Source organism: Hakea prostrata, chromosome 3 (assembly GCF_041222555.1).
Source record: "Hakea prostrata isolate BN-2017 chromosome 3, UWA_Hpros_2, whole genome shotgun sequence".
NCBI lineage: Eukaryota > Viridiplantae > Streptophyta > Magnoliopsida > Proteales > Proteaceae > Hakea > Hakea prostrata.
In genome coordinates, this window is record NC_142602.1 from 6,555,148 (window position 1) to 6,575,355 (window position 20,208).

A 20,208-nucleotide genomic window follows, 5' to 3' on the forward strand; every position below is an offset into this window, starting at 1 on the left:
ATTAACCATTAGTTTTTAAAATTTTAGTGATCAATTAACCAAAATATCGAGGATACGAATTTCACAAATGTTTTCGGGTGAAATGTTAGACAATTTTGACTAGATTTCAACCTCCATTTCTAGGGTATTTTGGGCCCAAATGTGGAGTATAACCTAGTTTAATGCCAACAAACACATTGGAATTGTTGATTTTGCCTAAAACCTCACATAAATTGGTATTAAGATGAAAAAATTTCACAAAACTTTCAGATCTATGTGAAATTTCGATTGATCATCGTAAACAATGTTATATCTATCAAGAATGAAGCAAAATCTACTGATATATGTGGAAGATTGAAGGAAAATATCGCAATAATGCAAGAAGTAGGAGAAATATGCTTCGAAGAAAAAAGAGAAATTCATGAAAAATATGTTGGAAATTCATCCAAAATTCGGGGATTTTTCAATTTATATCACCGAAATCCTCAAGAAATTCGGTAATATTTCGCGAATCAGTGATTTTTTGCGAAGATATCGACAATATCTCACAAAAACATTGTCGGTTTCGGTTTCAATTCAAAAAGAATTTTGTTAGTTGCCGAAACAACTGAAATTCAACGATATGTTTTTGCCATGAAAACATCCCTCTGTCTAACAAATTACTAAAATGCCCTCAAGTGCATTTCCCACCCATTTTCCCTATCTTCTTCCTCCTCTTCCTCCTCCGGCTCCGGCTCCGCTATCGAAAGTGATAAAACCTCTGTCAATATAACTTCTCTCCCTTCTGTGATCAACTTTTGATTCTTGAACCATGTAAAGATGGTATTTCAAAGACAAAGACCATCTACAACCTGGTCATTTTCTATCATTGTCACTCCTTTCAAAGAGTATAAATTTAAAGACAAGTGAAAATCCTATTTCAAATACCAAATTGCCTTTTATGCGAAAAAAAACTCAAAAGAGCTAGATATGATCTCCAAACAGTTTGGGTGTCCGGATTGTCTTCCCTAACGGGGAGCACAAATGGTTGTTGACTACAAATTACAGGGGGGCCTACAAGATTAGGTAATGAGATTTATTTTTAGTGTTTTATTATTTTTTACTTGGGTCCTACGTAATTTGTGATTGTAAAGCTTTCGGGGAGCACAAAGTGCTCTCCATCAAGGGAGATGATCCACACTCACACTTTAGGCCCTCAACCAGTCATTTTGAAGAACATGAAATTCTGAATAAGACTCATGTCTATTTAACAATGGCCGATATAGAAAAACAACCATCCAAGTGTGTTTAGGTCATCAAATGGGATTTGAAACATGGTGAAAATTAGTCTTTACCAAAAGATATATTTACATGGTTTAAATTATAAATCAGGTAAATTATACTGATATTTTGATAGGAAAAGTGAATTTTCATTGTTGAAGTAAAATTAAACATATTGATATAAGTTTGTAGATAAGAAACACCTTAAGGTGGAAAGAAAAAAATTGGTTCGCTGAAAACCAATTCCCAAGTAAATTGGCCGTAAGGAAGCCATACAAGTTTATTCTTTTTATTAATTTTTGTAGGTCTATTCAAGGAAAAAGTAACAAGCTATGCTGATCTTATTTGTGACTTTTGAACTTCAGGGCATGTTTGCAGGAGCATCAGCATTACCTTCAGATTTCACACAGGTGTCTTTGAGTATATCTTGAAATGTCGTGAAATAAGCAGAAGCAGGAAACATCATTGTCCAGCAACTGTTGTCAAGTTCGCTAATGGCTTTGCAACAAGAAGATCCAAGTGTAGAAGGAACTTGGTTATTCCAGAGAAACTGGACTATCTGCTGCACACAGCCTTGTATGCTTTGAATGGGTGACCAACATGTCTCTGCCTTTCCAACCCAACCAGGTGGTAAAGCCCTTATGAAAGGATTCCACTTTGAAAGTTGACCTCCTTCTGTTGGTATGTGAAAAGGATTCTCCATCCAATACTTAACGTTTCCTCCAGCTATTTCTCTGCTCCAAGGATCAAATATTATAGGTAGACCTATTTCTGTTGAAGTAGCAGTGACAGTTGACATGCTTGTGCATGCAACAATCAAAAGCAACCCAGCTGCTATAACTCCTCTTGTATTCATCTTTGGCTGATAGAACTTGAAGCAAGGTTTTGAGATGAAGGGTTCTGAGGAGGGTGAGAACTTTATAGGGTTCGCTTGGAAACGGTATGTTTTGCCATTAATTCTCAAGCAGTTTCTTCATGCTATTAATTTCCTTAAATTAGAAGAAAACAGAAGGAGATCAGCAAAGGCAACAGTTTCAGAATATTTATTAACACCCAGTTACACATGCAACTCCATAGATAATCTAATAAACCCTTCTTGAAACTCCTATCATCCCTCATTGCTTTTAGCTCTGAGGTTGCTGAAGACTGAAGTATTGAAGTTTTCCTGTGGTCAAGTTGGACGAGTTGGTCCCAGCATTAGCTGGGCTAATGCTGTACTCATCCATTAAGACATAGCACCCAACTTGTAGAGAGGGAAAGGGGAAAAAAAGAGCAAATTGCACAAAATGGAGGCTCACACCCTCACTTTTTGTTTAAAAAACATGCCACTGTACGATTTTGCTCATAATTTTGTTTTTCTTCCTCATAATAAACTAGCTATAGTTTTTAACTCTTTGAATACTACATAACATACCTTGATGATAATGGGTAGATCACAATTGCATGTTTATTTTTATTTTTGTTTTTTTGAGATTAAAGAGTTGATTGATATGATTTATAAATGAATTTTAACCATTTGATGTAATATTATGACACATCTCACACATCTACAAAAATGATGATTCATTTCCTTGTCAAGAAAGACCTGATATGAGTCTTCAGTACTTAGGGGCTAGAACATACCCAATTTGACCTGTGGCATTGGCCTTCTTCTTCTTCCCATTGATTAACCATATTGTATCCAATGGGTTTGTCTTCTACACAGATCGCTCTAGGGATCCATTTGCAGAACAAGGGACTTGAATTGGATTCATTTGCTTGTGTAAGAAGGTGTAGCAATTTGGTTATTTTTAGAACCGGATTCGTTGAAACTGGTTTATAGAGAAATAGATTTGTAAATAATGAATGGCTATGATTTTGTCATGTGACAGATGGCGCGCATCCGGGGCAGCCGCTGGATGGCCGCTCCAATGTGCAACGCTGAAGATTTTAATCCATTTCTCTTGCTTTTCACGGGCGGCAGTAGTTGCAGAGTTGCAGCGCTAGGGCGTGGGGCTCCACCCTGATTTGATTACTTCCAAACTTAATATTAAAAATGTAAACTTTTTCTTTCTTTCTTGGTTAAACGAATGCAGGCTGCCTTTGACCACTCGTTTCCCTTAAAAAGATACCACTGGGCCACTTCTCTACATCTCCTTTCCCGTAAGTTTAACTTGCATTTCCTCCCAAGTTTTGTTCCTATCTGGTTTGAATGTCTCTATCTCAACTCTCTTATTTATGAATTTAGTACAGAATTTGCAGTAAGGGTCAAAACTCAGAGCAGTGGAACTGAAGAAGGTAAGGAAAAGTTTAGATTTTTAACAAGGATTTTCATCCGGAGTTATGAGACCCTTTCAACTACTCTACTATGCATGACCCCATCATGTCTTCCTTTTACAGTCCTCTTCTACTCTTTCTTATCTTTTTTCCAGGATTCACAGACCTCAAACTCTCAATCCAGAGCAAAACTCCACCACAGTAACTGGAGATCTAATTAAGGAAATCGAAAGCAGACCTTGAAGCTTCAAATCCCTCCCTTTCATTCCTCGTCTGATGACTATTGCAGCAGCTACTCGAAGAATACTTCAATGTTGAGATCGAACACCCGTGTCGTCGCTGTCTTCCTCTTCATCGTCGATCTCACAAACGCTTACAGATGTTACTCGCCGGAGGAAGCAGCAGGTACTTGTCCCCCTTTTACTTCTCCGCCTTCGTTTCCGTTCTCTTCATCTCCCGGTTGTGGCCATCCCTCATTTCAGATCCAGTGCTCCTCTCCACACGCCATTATTTCCATTAACAACTTAACTTTCGATCTCCTCCACCACGAACCCAACTCCACCTCTCTTCTCCTCTCCCCTCGGACCTCAACTCAAGCCTCTTGTTCTCTTATCACTGGTGGTGGCGAGTTTAGCTCCATCCCCAATCGATCCATCGATCTTTCCGGTTCCCCATTTCGGTTCTCGGACGCATCTTGCTCGCGCCTTTCTCTTCTTCGACCCTGTGAACCACTCTCTAATTGCAGCCACTGTTCTTGGGAATGCGAGATACACAATAGCCCGGTTCGACTTCTAGCAGGTTGCAGTGCTAAGCTTCGCCATGTCTCGGAGCAGGGTTGCCATGTAGACATAATGGGCTACCTTCATGTTTACCTCACATTAGGAATCCAAGTGGAATGGGACGGAAATGGCGACCCTTACTTCTCCAACTGCAAGGGTTGTCAGGCCAAGAACGGGGTTTGCGGCTTCAATTCCTCAGACCCTCGCAAGCCATTCCTCTGTTATCGCTCTCGGACGAAGTTTTCGGCTCCGTGGATTCTCAGGGACAACCCTAATCGGATAGTTATCTTCTGCACTGTTTTCATCTTTAGCTGCTTGGTTATTGTGGTGGGCATAGCAACGTTGATCTTACGCTTCAGAGGGCTGGAATCTCCAAAATCCGAAGAAGACCCAACGAGTCTCTTCCTTCACCGTCATAGATCTGCAAATCTTCTCCCACCTGTGTTCACCTACGAAGAACTTGAAGCGTCGACGAACAAATTCGACCCAAAGAACAAGATCGGTGACGGTGGGTTTGGATCGGTTTACATCGGTAGGCTCTTCGACGGCAGAACCGTCGCGGTGAAAAAGCTTCACAGACAACAAACAATGGCGGCGACAGCATCGACAAAAGCCTTTTGCAATGAAATCTTGATATTGTCATCAATAGAACACCCAAACCTGGTAAAGCTCTACGGTTACTGTAGCGATCGAAGAGGATTGATACTCGTGTACGACTACGTGGAGAACGGAACCCTAGCCGACCATCTCCATGGGTCGAAGAGCTTTGAAAAGAAGAAATCAATGACATGGAAAGTGAGAGTGGAGGTGGCGTTGCAGACGGCAATGGCATTGGAGTACCTTCACTCGTCGGTGGAGCCAGCAATCGTTCACAGAGACATAACATCGTCGAACATATTCGTGGAGAAAGACATGAGAATCAAAGTTGGGGATTTTGGGCTTTCGAGGCTTCTGATTTTTCCAGAGTCGTCGTCGTCTTCGTCTTCGTCGACGGCAGGATTTGTGTGGACCGGGCCGCAAGGAACGCCGGGATATTTGGACCCAGATTACCATAAATCTTTCCGGTTGACGGAAAAGAGTGACGTGTACAGTTTTGGAGTTGTGTTGTTTGAGCTGATATCCGGGTTGAAAGCGGTGGACCTAAGTCGAGACAAGAGAGAGGTGTCGCTAGCGGATATGATGGTGTCCAAGATTCAGGTGGGGTCACTTGACCAGGCTGTGGACCCACTCCTTGTTTTGGAAGGATCAGAAGCAATCGAGACCGTTAATTCCATCGCAGAGCTTGCGTTCCGCTGCGTCGCTGCCGATAAGGACGATCGCCCCGATGCCGGGGAATTAGTTGTTGAGCTAAAGCGGATTCACAATCTTACACGTGGACGTTGATGTGCCACTTGGACGGGTGGATGCTGCTGGTATATTTTTTTTCTTTTTCTTTTCTGTATACAATTACAGCTCATAAAAATGAAAATTTTGAAGCACGTGCATTAATTGATCGACGTTTTCAGTTTCTCACTTCATTACATTTACTGGTCTTTTCTGTTCATCACTCGAAAGTTGAAGCACTTATATCTCTTTTTTGATTCCATTCGTGTGGGCAGATAATAGTATTGGGTAATGATGATTCTGATCAGCTTAGAGTTAAACGAGAGTAGAAACTCCAATCGGACGCACACTTAAAAGCATGTCAAAGATATTATTAACCAATTACTGAAAGACGTGCATTTGTAATTAGCAACTGGTACATAAGAGCTGATTGATTGTTATTCTAAAGCAACCTCCTTTCAATCCACGTATATATTATTGTAATCTCAGGATTTTTCAAATTTTACTATAATTTCTTTAATATTTTTATTTTTTATGTTAATTTCTTCATTTTCTCACCTTTTTTTTCTCTTCTCACATGTGAAATATCACTATTTGACCCACTCAATATTGAAAATAATTTTTAAAAGTAAAATTATAAGTATAAATGTCATCTCTACTTAAAAACTAACTCATCAATTCCTATTTATTCTCCCATCTTTTCTTATTCTTTATTCTCTTCTCCTTTATAAAGGGTTAAATGAAATTTTTGTAAAAAAAATCTTATTAGTTATTTAAAATATTATTTTTAATTAGAATCTAACTCTTCAATCCCTATTTAGTCTCTCATATCTCCTCTCTCTTCTTTTCTTCTTATTTATTTTTTCTATGTTCTTGGGTAGAATTCTTTATTCCTATTTATTCTTCCTTTTCTATAAGCGTGGGTTTAAGAAAAATTTGGGAAATGCCAATGCAGGGTTGGTTGGGTGATAAAGATCCATACTTTTCAGTAGAGAAGTCGTGGGTTCGACCCTTGCAGACGGCATTAAATTTCCAGTATTAAAAAAACACCAGTACCAAAAAAAAAAAATTTGGAAAAAAATATTCTTTGTATTCTTTTTCTTTCTCAATTTAATCATTGTTTCTCTTTTTCTCCTTTTAAATTTATTTCTTAATATAATAAAATAATTTATAAATGGAACCCCCAATAAATTTTATATCTTGTTGAAAAAATTTATCATTATTAGTAATTTATCTATTTTTTTCAAATGTGTGTGGGTCCCACAAATAATATGTAGATTTATTTCTTAATATAATAAAATATTCATGATTGAGAAGTCCCAATAAATTTTAATGAAGGGCCTACTGAATCCGATTATCATCTATTTTTAAAGAAAAATGTTAAGCGCTTTTCTATCCGGTAATCCGGACTTCATTACGTCGAATTCTTCGACCCTTCAATATTGAATTCTGGCTTTGCCCCTGAATATAACCTGCAATGGTCCTATGGCCAAGGAGTCCATGTCGAGCCTCCTTTTTTTCTTTGAAAAAATTTCTTTTCTTTTTCATTTTTAAATTTATTTCATTGGTCCTCTTTTTAGGTTTGAAACATCCTACTGGACCCTCTTTTTTTTTTTTTTTTTAAAGATCTTTCCCCTTATTTTATAGTTTTTTGAAAAAAAAATTGTATGTAATATCAATGGTTGGTCTTCATGATTGAAAAAATATTTTAGTAGCAAATAATTGTATTTTGTGTGAATTATCTGCTCTTGACTTGTTTTCATCGCCTTAAGATTATAAATTTAAAATTCAAAATGAAAATAATTTCATATTATAATATGATTTTGTAACCGTCCTATGAACCTGTCGAGTTAGTTCTAACAACCTCCCTTCTTAAAAAGAAAATGACATAATTATCCCTCAATATTTATTAAAACATTACAACTATGTCAATTGTTTATTATTATTATTTTTCTGAGTAATACCCAAATTTATTAGTTTTGCCGGTAACGATACGCACGTAACATGTTAGTTGACCTTGAAACCCTAATAGCATGATATTAGGGAAGGGAAATACATATATTTATTTCTTTAATTACCAAAATCCTAGATTTGAAATCTCATCAGCGTCGATACCAGCTAGGTTGGGATGTGTTTCACAATTCAGAATTAAGAGGATAACCAAAATTTTAATCAAACAAATTTATGAAATCATGCCTCTCAGGTGATCCATCCATAGCCATCAATCTCTTCTTTTTATCCCCTACGTCTTTTGGGTGTGTTTATCCTTAAAAGGACATTCTCATATTTGTCTACCGTGAAGCCATAGTGTATCACATGCTAATATAATTTTTCTTTTTGGAGTTGGCGAGTTGATATTATGAGAGGTTATTAACCGCTTGACTATCTTATCATTGTCCAATCACTAAACTCTCAATCCTCCTCGTTCAAAAAGATAAAGGAGATGATAACAGAAAGAGAATTTTTTTTCTGTAAATTTGTTAAAAAGTAAGTGAGGTTTTATAAAATTTAAAAAAAATTATGTTTCTTTTCACCTCATAGATAAAATAGTCATTTTAATTTCAAATCTAACAGAAAAATAACTGTGGATAATTTGTAATTTCTGAAAAAGACCATTGTGGGCAGCTTGTCATTTTTATCACTTAATTGGACAAACAAGACTTTTGTCCAACTTAAGTGGCTAGAATGAAAAAAACTTGTTAATAAATATCCGAAAACCAGCAGATCCCAACCCAGTCATATCGGAATCCTAATGTGCTAGGAGTTAATATAAATGTTATATAACTCAATGTTTTCTGAGCATGAATATGATAAAGTCTCTTTCTAGAGGCATTAAGTCTAAAGAGGGTCTATTACATCTCTCCTCTGCCCGACCCCTCACCCTTAGGGCATGGGACCCTCTGGGTATATGGGCCCCCAGTCACTATGATTGGATTCCAAACTTGGATGATGGATGGATGGATGGATTGATGGGTGAAGGGAGACGGAGAAGAGTTATGAGAGTCATGAAACGATGACGTGGTCAGGCGGGGAGTCGAGACTCCACTAGAACGCGACACCTAGACCTCCAACGGTCGTCTGGCCAAAACTAGCTTCCCACCAAATTCGGTTTTTTTCTGTTTCTTACTCAGTCTCCACCACGAGCAAATACTCAAAACAATAATAACACATGTTGCTGTTGTGATTAATGCTCTGCTGGGTTTCTGTTGTGGGTTTCGATTTCCGTTTTGCTTTTCTCATTTGGTTATCAAATCTCATCTCTATTTTTTTTTCTTCTTTTCTCTCTCTCTCTCTTTTCCTTCCATTTCGATTTTAAAGCTATGACCAAATGAGCTTCAACGGGTTATTCTCCTCTTTCTTCGTCTGTGATTTCTCCCTATCTTTCTCAGCTGCGCAATAAATTCATCCTGAATTTGGTCCGTGAATAAGATGACCGTGAAAGGAGGCACGAGCCAGGCGTGTGCTGCGTGCAAATACCAACGAAGGAAATGCGCCGCGGATTGTCCTCTGGCACCTTTCTTTCCGCCCCACGAACCCAATAACTTTCGGAATGCACACCGACTGTTCGGTGTAAAAAAAATCCAGAAGACACTCAAAGATATCGACCCACGTCAGATGAAGGATGCCATGGGTTCTATCATTTACCAATCCAACATGCGTGATAGATTCCCTGTTCATGGCTGTTATGGAATCATCTGCCAACTAAAGTTTCAGATTGATCAGGTTCAGCAAGAGCTCAATGCCGTCCAGGCACAGCTTGCTTTCTATCGACATCAACACCTATCTTCTTCCTCTCCCCCTCACCACCATTCTCCTTCTTCCCAACTGCAACTGGGTATGTCCACTTCTCCTCCTCCTCCTTCCAACGGCACTCTCACACTCTTCCACCATAATCCTCAGCCTTTCAGTGCTATGCCCATATCATCTCTTTCTCCAGCCAATGGAAATAACGCCACTACTGCTTACAGCCCTGCTGCACCAGCCTACATGGAACCCAATAAGGACAACATGTTTCTGATACAGAACCAGATTCAGAATCAGAATTCTTATAACACCAACCCCAGCAGTATCTGCACTGCCGCATCCAATCAATCTCCATTCTTTGTCTCACAAGGACTTCCTATGTTACCAGAACCAACAGAAGCTCTACGAGATTTCGTTGACATTCCACCATTTTTTGACACCATTGATGATAGGCAATCTTACATAGATACCAAGGAGGCCTATGATTCAAGGTACACACAGACACATAATTGGGATTAACAAAATAAGGGTTCTCAAATTTCTTTTTACAGTCATCCATCTAACTGTTATTTCTTTCTTGAATTGCAGCTCAGAGGATTCGTTAAAGGGTTCGACACAGCGACCTAACCATATTCAAGAGAATGAACTGAAGAGAACAGCTGCATGTTTGAGCTTCTAATCAGTGTCAACTGATCGATTAGAGTAATCAAGTGAAGATTTGCCCCTTCTTTTTTTCCTTCTCCTTTTTCCTTCAATCATTCTTTCATTTTTTTTTTTTTTTCTTTTCTTAATTCCACTCTAGATAGATGACATTCCACAATTTTGGGTATACACTTCTTGATATTCATTCAATAAAGATAGAAAATAATCTTTACCTTCTTTACCACCTATAAACATTTCTGTAAAGCTCCATATTGTCCATATTGTCATTCATGATGCAGTTAATAGTTGAGGCGTTCTTTTTAAAAGTCTTCTGAGGTTTGTGAATTGATCTGATGACAGAATTAACTTTTCTTTGCAAAATGGCTAACCCAAAAATTCATTTCAATAGAGAGCCATACCTAGAAGCGGAGATTTGGAAGACGACTTATAGAATAGAAAATAGTCATTCCTTATCCTGAAGAGAAGATAGGCAATACATCAGTAGCAGTATAGCACCAGCAATGAGATCTTCTGGGAAAAAGAAAAGGTCTTTTTGATAGTTCAAATTCAAATGACGCAGCTACAAATCAATGCATTTGTCTCCTCCTACATTGGATTGCTATGGTAGTTGTAAAGGCAAGCTCCAGCAGTTTTAGAAGCAAAACCCTGCAACACAACAATCAAAGCATCACCAGCATGAATGAGAAACCAAAGGCAACAGGTTAGTATAATATAAATGATGCGCCTTCAATTCTGTCTACTGCTGCTACACCATCTATATACTGATACACTGATGTATCAGGTTTGTGTATGGTACCTAAATATAGTTTTTAAGACACTAGGGCTCTGCCCGACAACATTTCTTTTTCAAAGAACTGATACCTAGGCCCTTTTTTCTTCTTCTTCTTCTTTTTTTGGGAGATCTTTGGAATAAACAGAAATGTATCCTCTAGGTGCTGCGCTGGTGGAGGACTGGATGATGGCAATGGTGGTGGAGGTGGCAAAAGGGGGTAACAGTAGCAGTGGCAGTAGCAGTCCTGGTGGATGTCATGGTAGAACATTGGTGGGGTTGATGGCAATGGAAGTAGAGGTGATAGTGGCATCTCGATGGTGATGGCATTGTAGATGGTTCGGGGCCCTGCAGTGGGGGTGGTAGTGTACCAGTGTTATTATGATGATGGTGGTGGCAGTTCGAGGGGGGGGGGGGGGACGGTTGTGGTTGATGTTACAGGCAGTAAGAGTGGCAGTGGCGGTGGCGGTGGTGGTGACAATGGTGGTGGTGAGTAGTTCTAAGTTCCTCCACAGAGGGAGGAGGATGGTTTTGTACAGGAGTTAGGGGAGGGTGGGGTGGTGTTGTGGGGTTAAAAGGTGGAGATAGACAATAGAGGGATTTGCAGCCTGATTTCCCAATGAGGGCTGTGATGACGATGAAGAAGAGAGAAGGAACTTAAAAAGGAGAAACAAAGTGATAAAAATGAGTATATGATAAGTTAAAAGGGGTAATTTGATCATTTTGAAATTAGAGAGAAGCAGAGGTATGTATGAGTTCACTTTTCTGGCGAATCAAATGTAGAGCTTCCAACAGTGGAGTTTAAGTTCAGAAGAGTGATGGAAATTTCCTTCTTTTTTCACAGAACTTTTCTTCTCTCTCAAAACAATCTCCTTCTCTCTTTCAAAGATCTTCATCTGTAAAGAATAAACCAACCAGTATCTGTTTCGAGTATCATTCGGTAACTTTTCCATTTATATCTCAAAAATAACCAAAAGCGCGTTGCCATACAGAGCCCAAGTATGTTAAATTCTTTAAATGTTGTATATTATGTGAAGCGTTAGAAGGTATTTGATTGAATCAGGATTGAAACAAACGCTTGAAAAAAGATTGTAGGAATCATTTATTTCTGTACTTAACCTGAAGCCTGGACTATCATCTACCTACTAAGGGATATATATTCTTTAAACATCTAGTTCTATATCTCCTGGGGCTGGAATTCTGTGGACCGACAGAGCATCAGAAGAGCATGAGACAATCAAATCGTGGAAAGATGTGCACCAAGGTTATATGGCAATCAGTGAAGAGATAACACTCGTGTTAACAAAACTGCCTGATGGAAATAAGACCATGTATACAGATCAAACAAATAGTGGTTAATTTGGCTAATTGAACTTGATAAAATGAAATGCTTGAATATTTGAAAAATGAAATTATTCAAGAGTAATAGTGAAGGCTGAGATTATGCACAAAGATTCTGAGTGCTTTTCAATCCTGACATGGTCTCACTAGATTCAAATCTCTGCTTCTAATACTGTTATGACATTTAATACTCTTGGGTAAATATAGACAAGTAGGAAACTAGAAATTCAAACCCTCTGATAACAACTGACATGAAAACTTAAAAAGTATCTTCAGAAAATAGTTTTAGAATTCAAACAACAATTGTAACCAGATTCCTTTTCCTTGTCGAAAAGATCAGCAATGCACATTCCTCCACAGCAGTACTGCACCCCATTAACTACAATTCTTGTGTTATTCAGCACAGCTTGTCAGAGCCTGGCAAATTGTGAAACTCCAGATAAACCAGTAACTGGAGCCAAGCTTCTGCACTTAACTCGAAATTTCATGGAGAGGCACAAATAGAAATAGTGACGTTGCGAAATAACCACAAGCTACCGTCTTCCTCCTTAGCCAGCATCAAATAGGAGGAGAAATCAACCTGTCAATTTCTCATACAAATGAATAAATCTACTGAAAGAAGAAACAAATATTTGTGGCTTAGTGCTTAACTATGCGTCCAGTAACCAACTTGATGGATCAAATTGGGTTTAGAGTTCATGTAACATGGAATACAGACTGTGTTCCCAACAAGAGCACATGTAATAAGGGAATTTTGGGTGTGGGTACGTTATATTGGCTATTCTTTGCTGCAGTGTGTTAGAATGGGGGATATATTTAATTTCTATTTTATTAGATAAATGAATCAATAAGGGGTGAGGGGTGGAAGGAGGGTGAAGAATGATGCTCTGTTAATTCCCTGATAGACAAGAAGAATGAATTAGAATGCAAAAACATTTCAAATCCAGTGAAAACAACAGAAAGATACCATGAAACTTGAAATTGCCAGGTTCCTAGAAATTTAATAGCCAGTTGAAAGCACTATCAACCAATGTATCTTGTTCCAAAATGGGCAGAAAAATTAATCCCCCACAAACCTGGTGGAATTCTAGATAAGCTAGCCCATTGGCCATGTCTCCATCCACTGTCATGGCAGGTGCGAGTGTAATGCCTCTGTTATCTGACAATTCTCAAATTAATCATCAAAGCTTTCTTATGCTCCTCCCTTCCCCACTCCCCCTCAAAAATAATAATAATAATAATAATAACCATGAAAGATAAAAGAGCAAGGCAGATGGATTGACACAAAAGTTACTTCTGGTCTATTGTCTGATGACATTGTCAAACATGTTAAACAGATTATGGGAAGAAACAGGAACAAAGATGACCATAGAATGGTGAGATGAGACAAAGATGATCACAAGAGTAGCATGCTTTGCACAATGAAATGTTAGACAAACCTTTTAAAATGCATTTCAAATAAATAACCAAAAATAGAATGGTAAGATGAATTAACCGACAGGATTTAGAACCATAAAATTACTTATTATTACGAAATATAGACATGTTCTTAAGGAAAAACATACACAAAAGATGTGTAAGAAGTAAATCTTGTGGACTCAGAGATGGGGAAGACTCATATAACCAATCACATTAACAGGGAAGCTATCCGGAATATATAACAATAGCATCTTAATACACTGAATGTATTGCTATAACTACAATTACTTGAATGAAAATTTCAACCATTCTATCCCATTAAGTACTTCAGAACCAATAATTCCAACAATCTCATAATAGCCACACACTGAGAAGGACAACTTCAATAACTTTAATTGCTGGAAATAGGCTCACCTCCCCCCCCCCCCCCAAAAAAAAAAAAAAAGAGGAAAAAAGAGAGCAAGAGAGAGGCTCACCTCATGTCTATCAAATGATTTAAATAAATAAATAAAAAATCTCTCACAATGGATGAAAGACCAATATTGCAATATATTTTATACTCCTGTATACAAGAAAAACCAATAGTACAATATATTTTATACTCCTGTATACAAGCAAACGGGATACCTAACTCCACAATATGCAACATTCAATCGTAGATAATTAGAATAAAAGAGGAACACTGTTGTGGTTATTATTCCAACCAGCTATCAAATTCCCTCTTCACGGCTTGCAAGATGTTCTAATCTTCTGCATATAACCAGTTTATAAAAACTTCTAGTCTTCAAGAACAGTCCAAAGGCAACAAGAGAACCCAAAAGGGTAACAAATGCCATAATGAAAAACGATAACATAAAGCAGTGTGTACCACTGCATGTGCTCTCATCAGTCGATGCTGCTTCCTTGTCATAAATATACCCAACTACCTTCACAGATAGAATATAAGATCCAACTGGACTTGCAATGGAAATGGTGTTGAATATGGTGCCCATATGCCGAACACCAAATATCTCTGAGGTGATGGTGGGCATCAATGACCACTGTGAACCATAACAGACACCCACCAATACTGAGCCAGCATATAGAGCCCCAGGCAGCCCAGAGGCAATCACTACATGGCCAATGCTCATGGAAGCTAGGGTAATGATCATGAATACTGGCCTAGCCCAACCTCTCAGATGCAGGAAATAATCAGATATGTACCCAGCTCCAAAACGGCCAAGAAAATTCCAGATGCTCCACAGAGAAACCAAAGTACTCGTCTCCACACTGCCATAACCGAGAGATCCTCCTATCTGGCTGATGTTATTTACAGTGGCCAGTCCTGAGCCCATACCACATGCCATAGCAATAAACAGCAACCAGAAGTTCCCTGTTCGCATGGCTTGCACAAGATTCACATTTTCTTCCTGAAGAAATATCCTCTCATCATTGGTAATCAGTTCATGATCCACACCACTCGGAACCTCATGATAACCAACAGGATCGTGTACCACATATGTCTTCTTGTCTTTTGATGGATTTGGCTCATCCAGAATTGGGGTCCTCTCAAGTGATGAAGTCTCCACTAACCTTTGGTTCGTCTCTCAACTGGGCTCGGATTGCAATGCTAAGAGGGGAGGCAAGCAAAAGGAGGAGGACAACAAATGTAAGTATGCGTGCCCACAACTTGAGACTTACAACATTTTCCAGAATAATTATGACCATAAGGTAAGCAGCAGTAACAAGAGCAACAACTGAGAGATTGTTCAAGTGCTTCATGTCATCTCCCATGTAGGTATGGTAGATTCTCACAAAACACATGAGTATAAAGGGGACAATGGTTGGAAGCAGTGCAAGCATGAGAACAAAAGAACTTGGATTGCCCTCAAATATTGTGTCATAAACTTGAATTAGAATTGCTCCACTTAGACCAAGAAAGCCCTAATAAAGAGAGCTGATTAGCACCGTCAAAAGAATTGGCACTTCAAGACCCACACAAGGTCTCAGTAATCAAATAGAAGCATGAAAGTAAATTTCAGAACAGAGACCTGTTAAACTAACATATAGATCAAGTAGTAGTTTCATAAGTATACCAAAATACATCACATATCCTGAGATTGTATATTAACAGAGTTCGCAAAATGCATTTCATAAAAACTCAAAACCTTAAAAAATAAACTAGTTAAAATCTGATAAATCTCTAGGTAAAGCCATATCATGACAGATATGACCTCATCTATTATGGACATTAACACAAGTACCAGACATTGATGATGATATGTAACTAAATAAACTGGGGCTTTTGAAGGACCTAAAAAGCAGCCTTCGTTATACCTATGATGTGATAATCCGAACATGGTGAATACTGCATCCGAATGATTTTATGTTCATCAGGTGTTAAACTTCAAGGCCATTAAAGGACTACACAGCAAACATCAACACCGACGGAAATACAAACATAATTTTTGACGCACACAAACACAAGAAAGCAGCCTGGTATGCTACAAGGGTGATCTTTTCATGAGAAAGTGAACGGAACAGGGATTACACTGCTACTTAACCTGCTCCGGAGTGAACCAAACATCCAAGGACCACCGGATGTGCAAAAAGCCTAATGAAGAAACAGTAATAAAGAAACATGGTTGTCAAGCATCAAAATCCACTTTGTTTGAATCATGGGTATGAAGCAAAATTACCAGACTTCCACCACAAAGTTTTGAACATTGCTTAGGAGCCTCTAGTTAAAGCCATTGCAATATCACTAAAAGAACTGAGCCTCAAGTATGGTCTTTGTAAGGTGAGAAGTGCCCTTCAAGACACACACAGATACTAATTATCAATCCTAGTGTAGGTAGTATAATCCATAGACGTGTCCAGCTAGAGAAACAATTCTAGTAAAAGACACGAGTAAAAATTACTTATTTCCCGTTTTCAGCAGTTACTAGTCTGGAACACAATAAGTTGGGCAAGAAAAAGATGCACAATGACAGATATTGTGAGGTCTATAATGTACGGTTCTAAGCGAGAGCTCAAACCTCATGGACGAGATTTAAAATTCTTGTTCAATGGTATCAACAAATATAGTACCACGTTTTTACCTAAAAAATGCAAACAACAGAAGAGGTTCCTTTTTCTTTTTTCTTTTTGTTTTTTTTTTTTTTTGGGGAGAAAGGGGAGGGGTTGAATATCTTCAAAGTTAAGATTGAACCCATCAAATTTCTAAAGAATCTCAACATGAATTCGTGCGTCGATATCAACATGAATTCGTGCATTGATATGCTTCATGAGTCTGAATTACAGAATGTCTATTAAACCAATTAGATCTTCCACCTGGAAAACTAAATAGAAAAAAATGAAGAGACAAACCTTCATGATGCCGACGGCGGTGCCACTATAATCAGGGAAGTTTTGAACAGCTGTGACGACATCGGCAGTATTGAAGAATGTCTGAGCATGAGCTGCAAGAAACATGAAAAGGCACATAAGCAGGACAGGTGGGTGAGGGATGACTCCGATGATCGAAAGCCACATAAGGAAGTAACCCGCGAAGCACTGGATTGCTCCAGTGGCGAGAACAATCCATGGTCCACCAATCCAGGAGGAAGAAGAAGATGCCGACGATGATGAAGAAGGGACTGCGACGGCGGCGTAAAGTAATCCGGAGAGAAGACCAGCGTTAGCTCCGACATCTTTGAAGACCGCAATGGAATCAAGGGTGGATTGGTCGTAATTCTGACTGGATTTTAGAACGGGTGAATAAATGCCGAAGGCGTACGAGGAGCCACTAGTGCACTGGATCCATATGCTTGCGACGGTTGCTACCCATTTGTTCCCGGTGCTCATTTTTACCTTCTCAAGCTTAACCTCTGGCTTTCTACTCTTCCGCTTCCCGGTGCCGATGAGGCAGTGACCCTATGATCTTTTCGTTAAACCATTTAACTAGATTATTGATTTGCCACCGCTGTAATTATGCGCGCAGACTATTCACCAGAATGCCCAAGAGAAAATAAATTTGGCTACTGTCTCAATCGTTGCTGCTGTCTCAATCTTTGCTGGATCCTTTGTTGATAAATGTGCGTGTTTCTTTCCTAATTTGTATCAGATCCTCAGCTCCCAAAATGATTTGCTGTGAGGCGAATGTGGGATGATCCTCTGGTTCTGCTCTTGATCTGGGTTGTGGTCCACGTTCACTTGGGTAAGCGAATAGGAAAATTTTAGCTGAACTCATAGCTTTTAATTGAAAGATTGTCGAGAACAACGCAGAATTACAGGTTATCATTTTGTCCTCTTGGTCTTGAATGATAGAGAATTGACTCTGACAGAGACAGAGAATCAATACTTGCGCGCCAGCATCCCCTCTTAAACGAAATTATTGGGTGGTGTGTAATTAATGTGCGCACTGTCGTTACTCGATTTCGATCTTTACCATTTGTTTTTTTTTTTTAAATATAAAATCGGTTGAGATCAAAATCTCGGTCAAAATTGAAAAGTACTGAAGTAAGCAAGTCGCTCTCCCAAAGAAAACCCTTTTGTTTTCTCTCCCCAATAATTCCTTTCCTTTTTAAAAGCATGGTAAGGACGAAACTCCAAGCCAACCAGATTTACAGATTACTCTTGGCGTGAAGAAAAAAGAAAATAAAAAAATTACAGATTACAACAAAATTGATAGTTAAAAGAATAAAACCAGAATTGCGAGGAAACATAGAAGGATCACCGGTATTAATTGACTTAGGCTCTAAAATTTGTCCTCTGATAAATCTAAACCGTGTCCTTCCTCTCCAATGATCAAAATACTCCCATAATTAATAGGTTACCATGGGTAAGTGGAGTCCGGATCAGCTCCTCCGATGGGTTTCCAACCACACAAAACAGTGAGGCTCACGGTGAAAAATACTTTTAAAAAAGATAAAAAAATATCATCCGTGAGCCCCACTGTTTTGTTTGGTCGGGAACCAGTTGGGGAGCATTCTGTGCTACCTCGATGGGGTGAGGATCCGGATTCGGGTAGGTGGGGACTTTTATTTTATTTTCATTTTTTTTTTAATGCACTATCCTTAAAAAGGTTGAGGACATAACAGGTCATTATCACACATTAAGTAGGCATTATCATACATTAATTAGGCATCCTACCTTTTAACTCACAAGGCTCACACCTTAGATGTGGTGTCTTCTATCCAACTCATGATACGAATCTCCCTTACGATGAATCTTTGTTTTTTATCAAGGGATAATTGTTGATGTCTCTCTTTATGAAATCACTACTATCCCCTCACTTCTAATAATGTTAAATTTGATAAAGTTTGATGTACAATGTCCATTTTAACTACAAGATAAAAGATAATAATTGTAGAACCCCCAATTCAGAGTTATTATCCACAAACTAGAGTTTCTTCAAAAGCTAGTGGTTAAATCAATCATTGTATTACTTTGATTGGGATGATTAGCCTCCACTTACAAAAGAAACAACTCAAATCCACCAAAACATGAACACGAAGAAGCAATAACATCAAAAAAAGGGTAAAAAAAAATTCCCCCAATTCTATTATACAAAATAAAAAAAATCAATAAAACATAAGGTGCAATAACATCGGTGTAAAAAATAATTGAAGCATCGGAACTGACAGAAAAAATAAACCAAAAACGAAAGAAGGAGAGAGCAAGAAAGAGACTGCTCTTAAAGAGTAGAAGAAGAGAATAACCGATAAGACTCTTGGATAAGCATATAGCTGAGACTTTCTCTGACCATTATTGTGGATTCATTAATCGAACCCTATGAAGAAACATAAATGATAAGATTTGACTTTAATCCAAGGGTAGAGAAGCAACCATGGGTGCTCACCAGAGACAATGAAAGTTATGAAACTAAGGACAAGGTTAGGGTTCTTTAGTGGCCTTTTTGTAAATTTTAGTTTAATCATGGACTAATTTTTGTAACCTTAGAATACTTTTAATTTAATTAGGATAATACTATGTTGCCCATCCATCCAAGCATTCATTGTTTTGCATGACCGGTGTCGTAATAAGGTCCCTACGTAGACGATATCTGCATAGGTGATAACAAAATTTTGTGATCTTGGGATTTTGATTTGTTTAAGCAGGTGCAGCTTGCAACCAATGGTCATGATCTTACCAAGTTTACAAAAATAGATCCAACAACCATAAATCAAAAGATGGGACTTAAATGCAAATCAACATTTATATTTTATTTATTCTATAATTATATATTTCAAATTACACAATAGATCCCTAGATTGGGTTCTACTCTACCCTCCCGAGATTCTACAGATGCACAAGATACTCCACTGGAGCTTCCGATTGACTCCTATTCATAGAGATTGTCTTAAAAATATGATGATCGATGCAGCCATAGCTTCACAATCGATTCCAAAGGTTACCCCAACAAGAATCCTTAATAGCCACTTGCTTTTTCTTTGTTGTTTACTTGACATTGAATAAATACGAGGATCTACTGATTGTGAATGAAGTAAATTGGGAACACTTCTTAATTTGAAGCTCCATGACGCGCGGGGGGCCCAACCGCCCCCATAAAAACGACGGAAGAAAAGGGAAGGAGACCCAACCGAACCCCAACCAACGCAGCAACCAGGCAACACAACACCGCGGAAAACATTGGCCCAACAACCCAAGATGTCCCAGGGCACCGGGCCCAGAAGTCATCATGCTAACCTGTTG

General features: G+C 38.5%; 2 protein-coding genes and 1 pseudogene across 3 annotated transcripts; 2 read left to right on the top strand and 1 right to left on the bottom strand.

The window, feature by feature from the left end:
* Positions 1–3,386: 3,386 nt before the first annotated feature.
* LOC149020411 (Protein kinase superfamily protein) lies at positions 3,387–6,271 on the top strand. Its single transcript, XM_089148545.1, has 2 exons — positions 3,387–3,516; positions 3,651–6,271. The coding sequence occupies exon 2, from the start codon at positions 3,807–3,809 to the stop codon at positions 5,655–5,657; it is 1,851 nt and encodes a 616-aa protein (XP_089004671.1). The 5' UTR covers positions 3,387–3,516; positions 3,651–3,806; the 3' UTR covers positions 5,658–6,271.
* A 2,755-nt stretch (positions 6,272–9,026) lies between these two features.
* Positions 9,027–10,020, top strand: LOC149020412 (LOB domain-containing protein 27-like). Its single transcript, XM_089146830.1, has 2 exons — positions 9,027–9,832; positions 9,930–10,020. Exons 1-2 carry the CDS (start codon positions 9,027–9,029, stop codon positions 10,018–10,020), a joined length of 897 nt encoding a protein of 298 aa, XP_089002956.1.
* A 4,023-nt stretch (positions 10,021–14,043) lies between these two features.
* Positions 14,044–17,879, bottom strand: LOC149020413 (protein NUCLEAR FUSION DEFECTIVE 4-like; annotated as a pseudogene). Its single transcript, XR_016172189.1, has 2 exons — positions 16,882–17,879; positions 14,044–15,456 (listed from the first exon to the last, which is right to left on the bottom strand). The product of XR_016172189.1 is annotated as a protein NUCLEAR FUSION DEFECTIVE 4-like (transcript).
* Between the last annotated feature and the right edge of the window lie 2,329 nt (positions 17,880–20,208).

Bases quoted from the DNA above. Each gene is read 5' to 3' on its own strand.
- LOC149020412 (XM_089146830.1), top strand. From the start codon at position 9,027: ATGACCGTGAAAGGAGGCACGAGCCAGGCGTGTGCTGCGTGCAAATAC. The intron at 9,833-9,929 runs GTACACACAGAC...CTTGAATTGCAG, and splicing joins AAGGAGGCCTATGATTCAAG to CTCAGAGGATTCGTTAAAGG.
- LOC149020411 (XM_089148545.1), top strand. From the start codon at position 3,807: ATGTTGAGATCGAACACCCGTGTCGTCGCTGTCTTCCTCTTCATCGTC.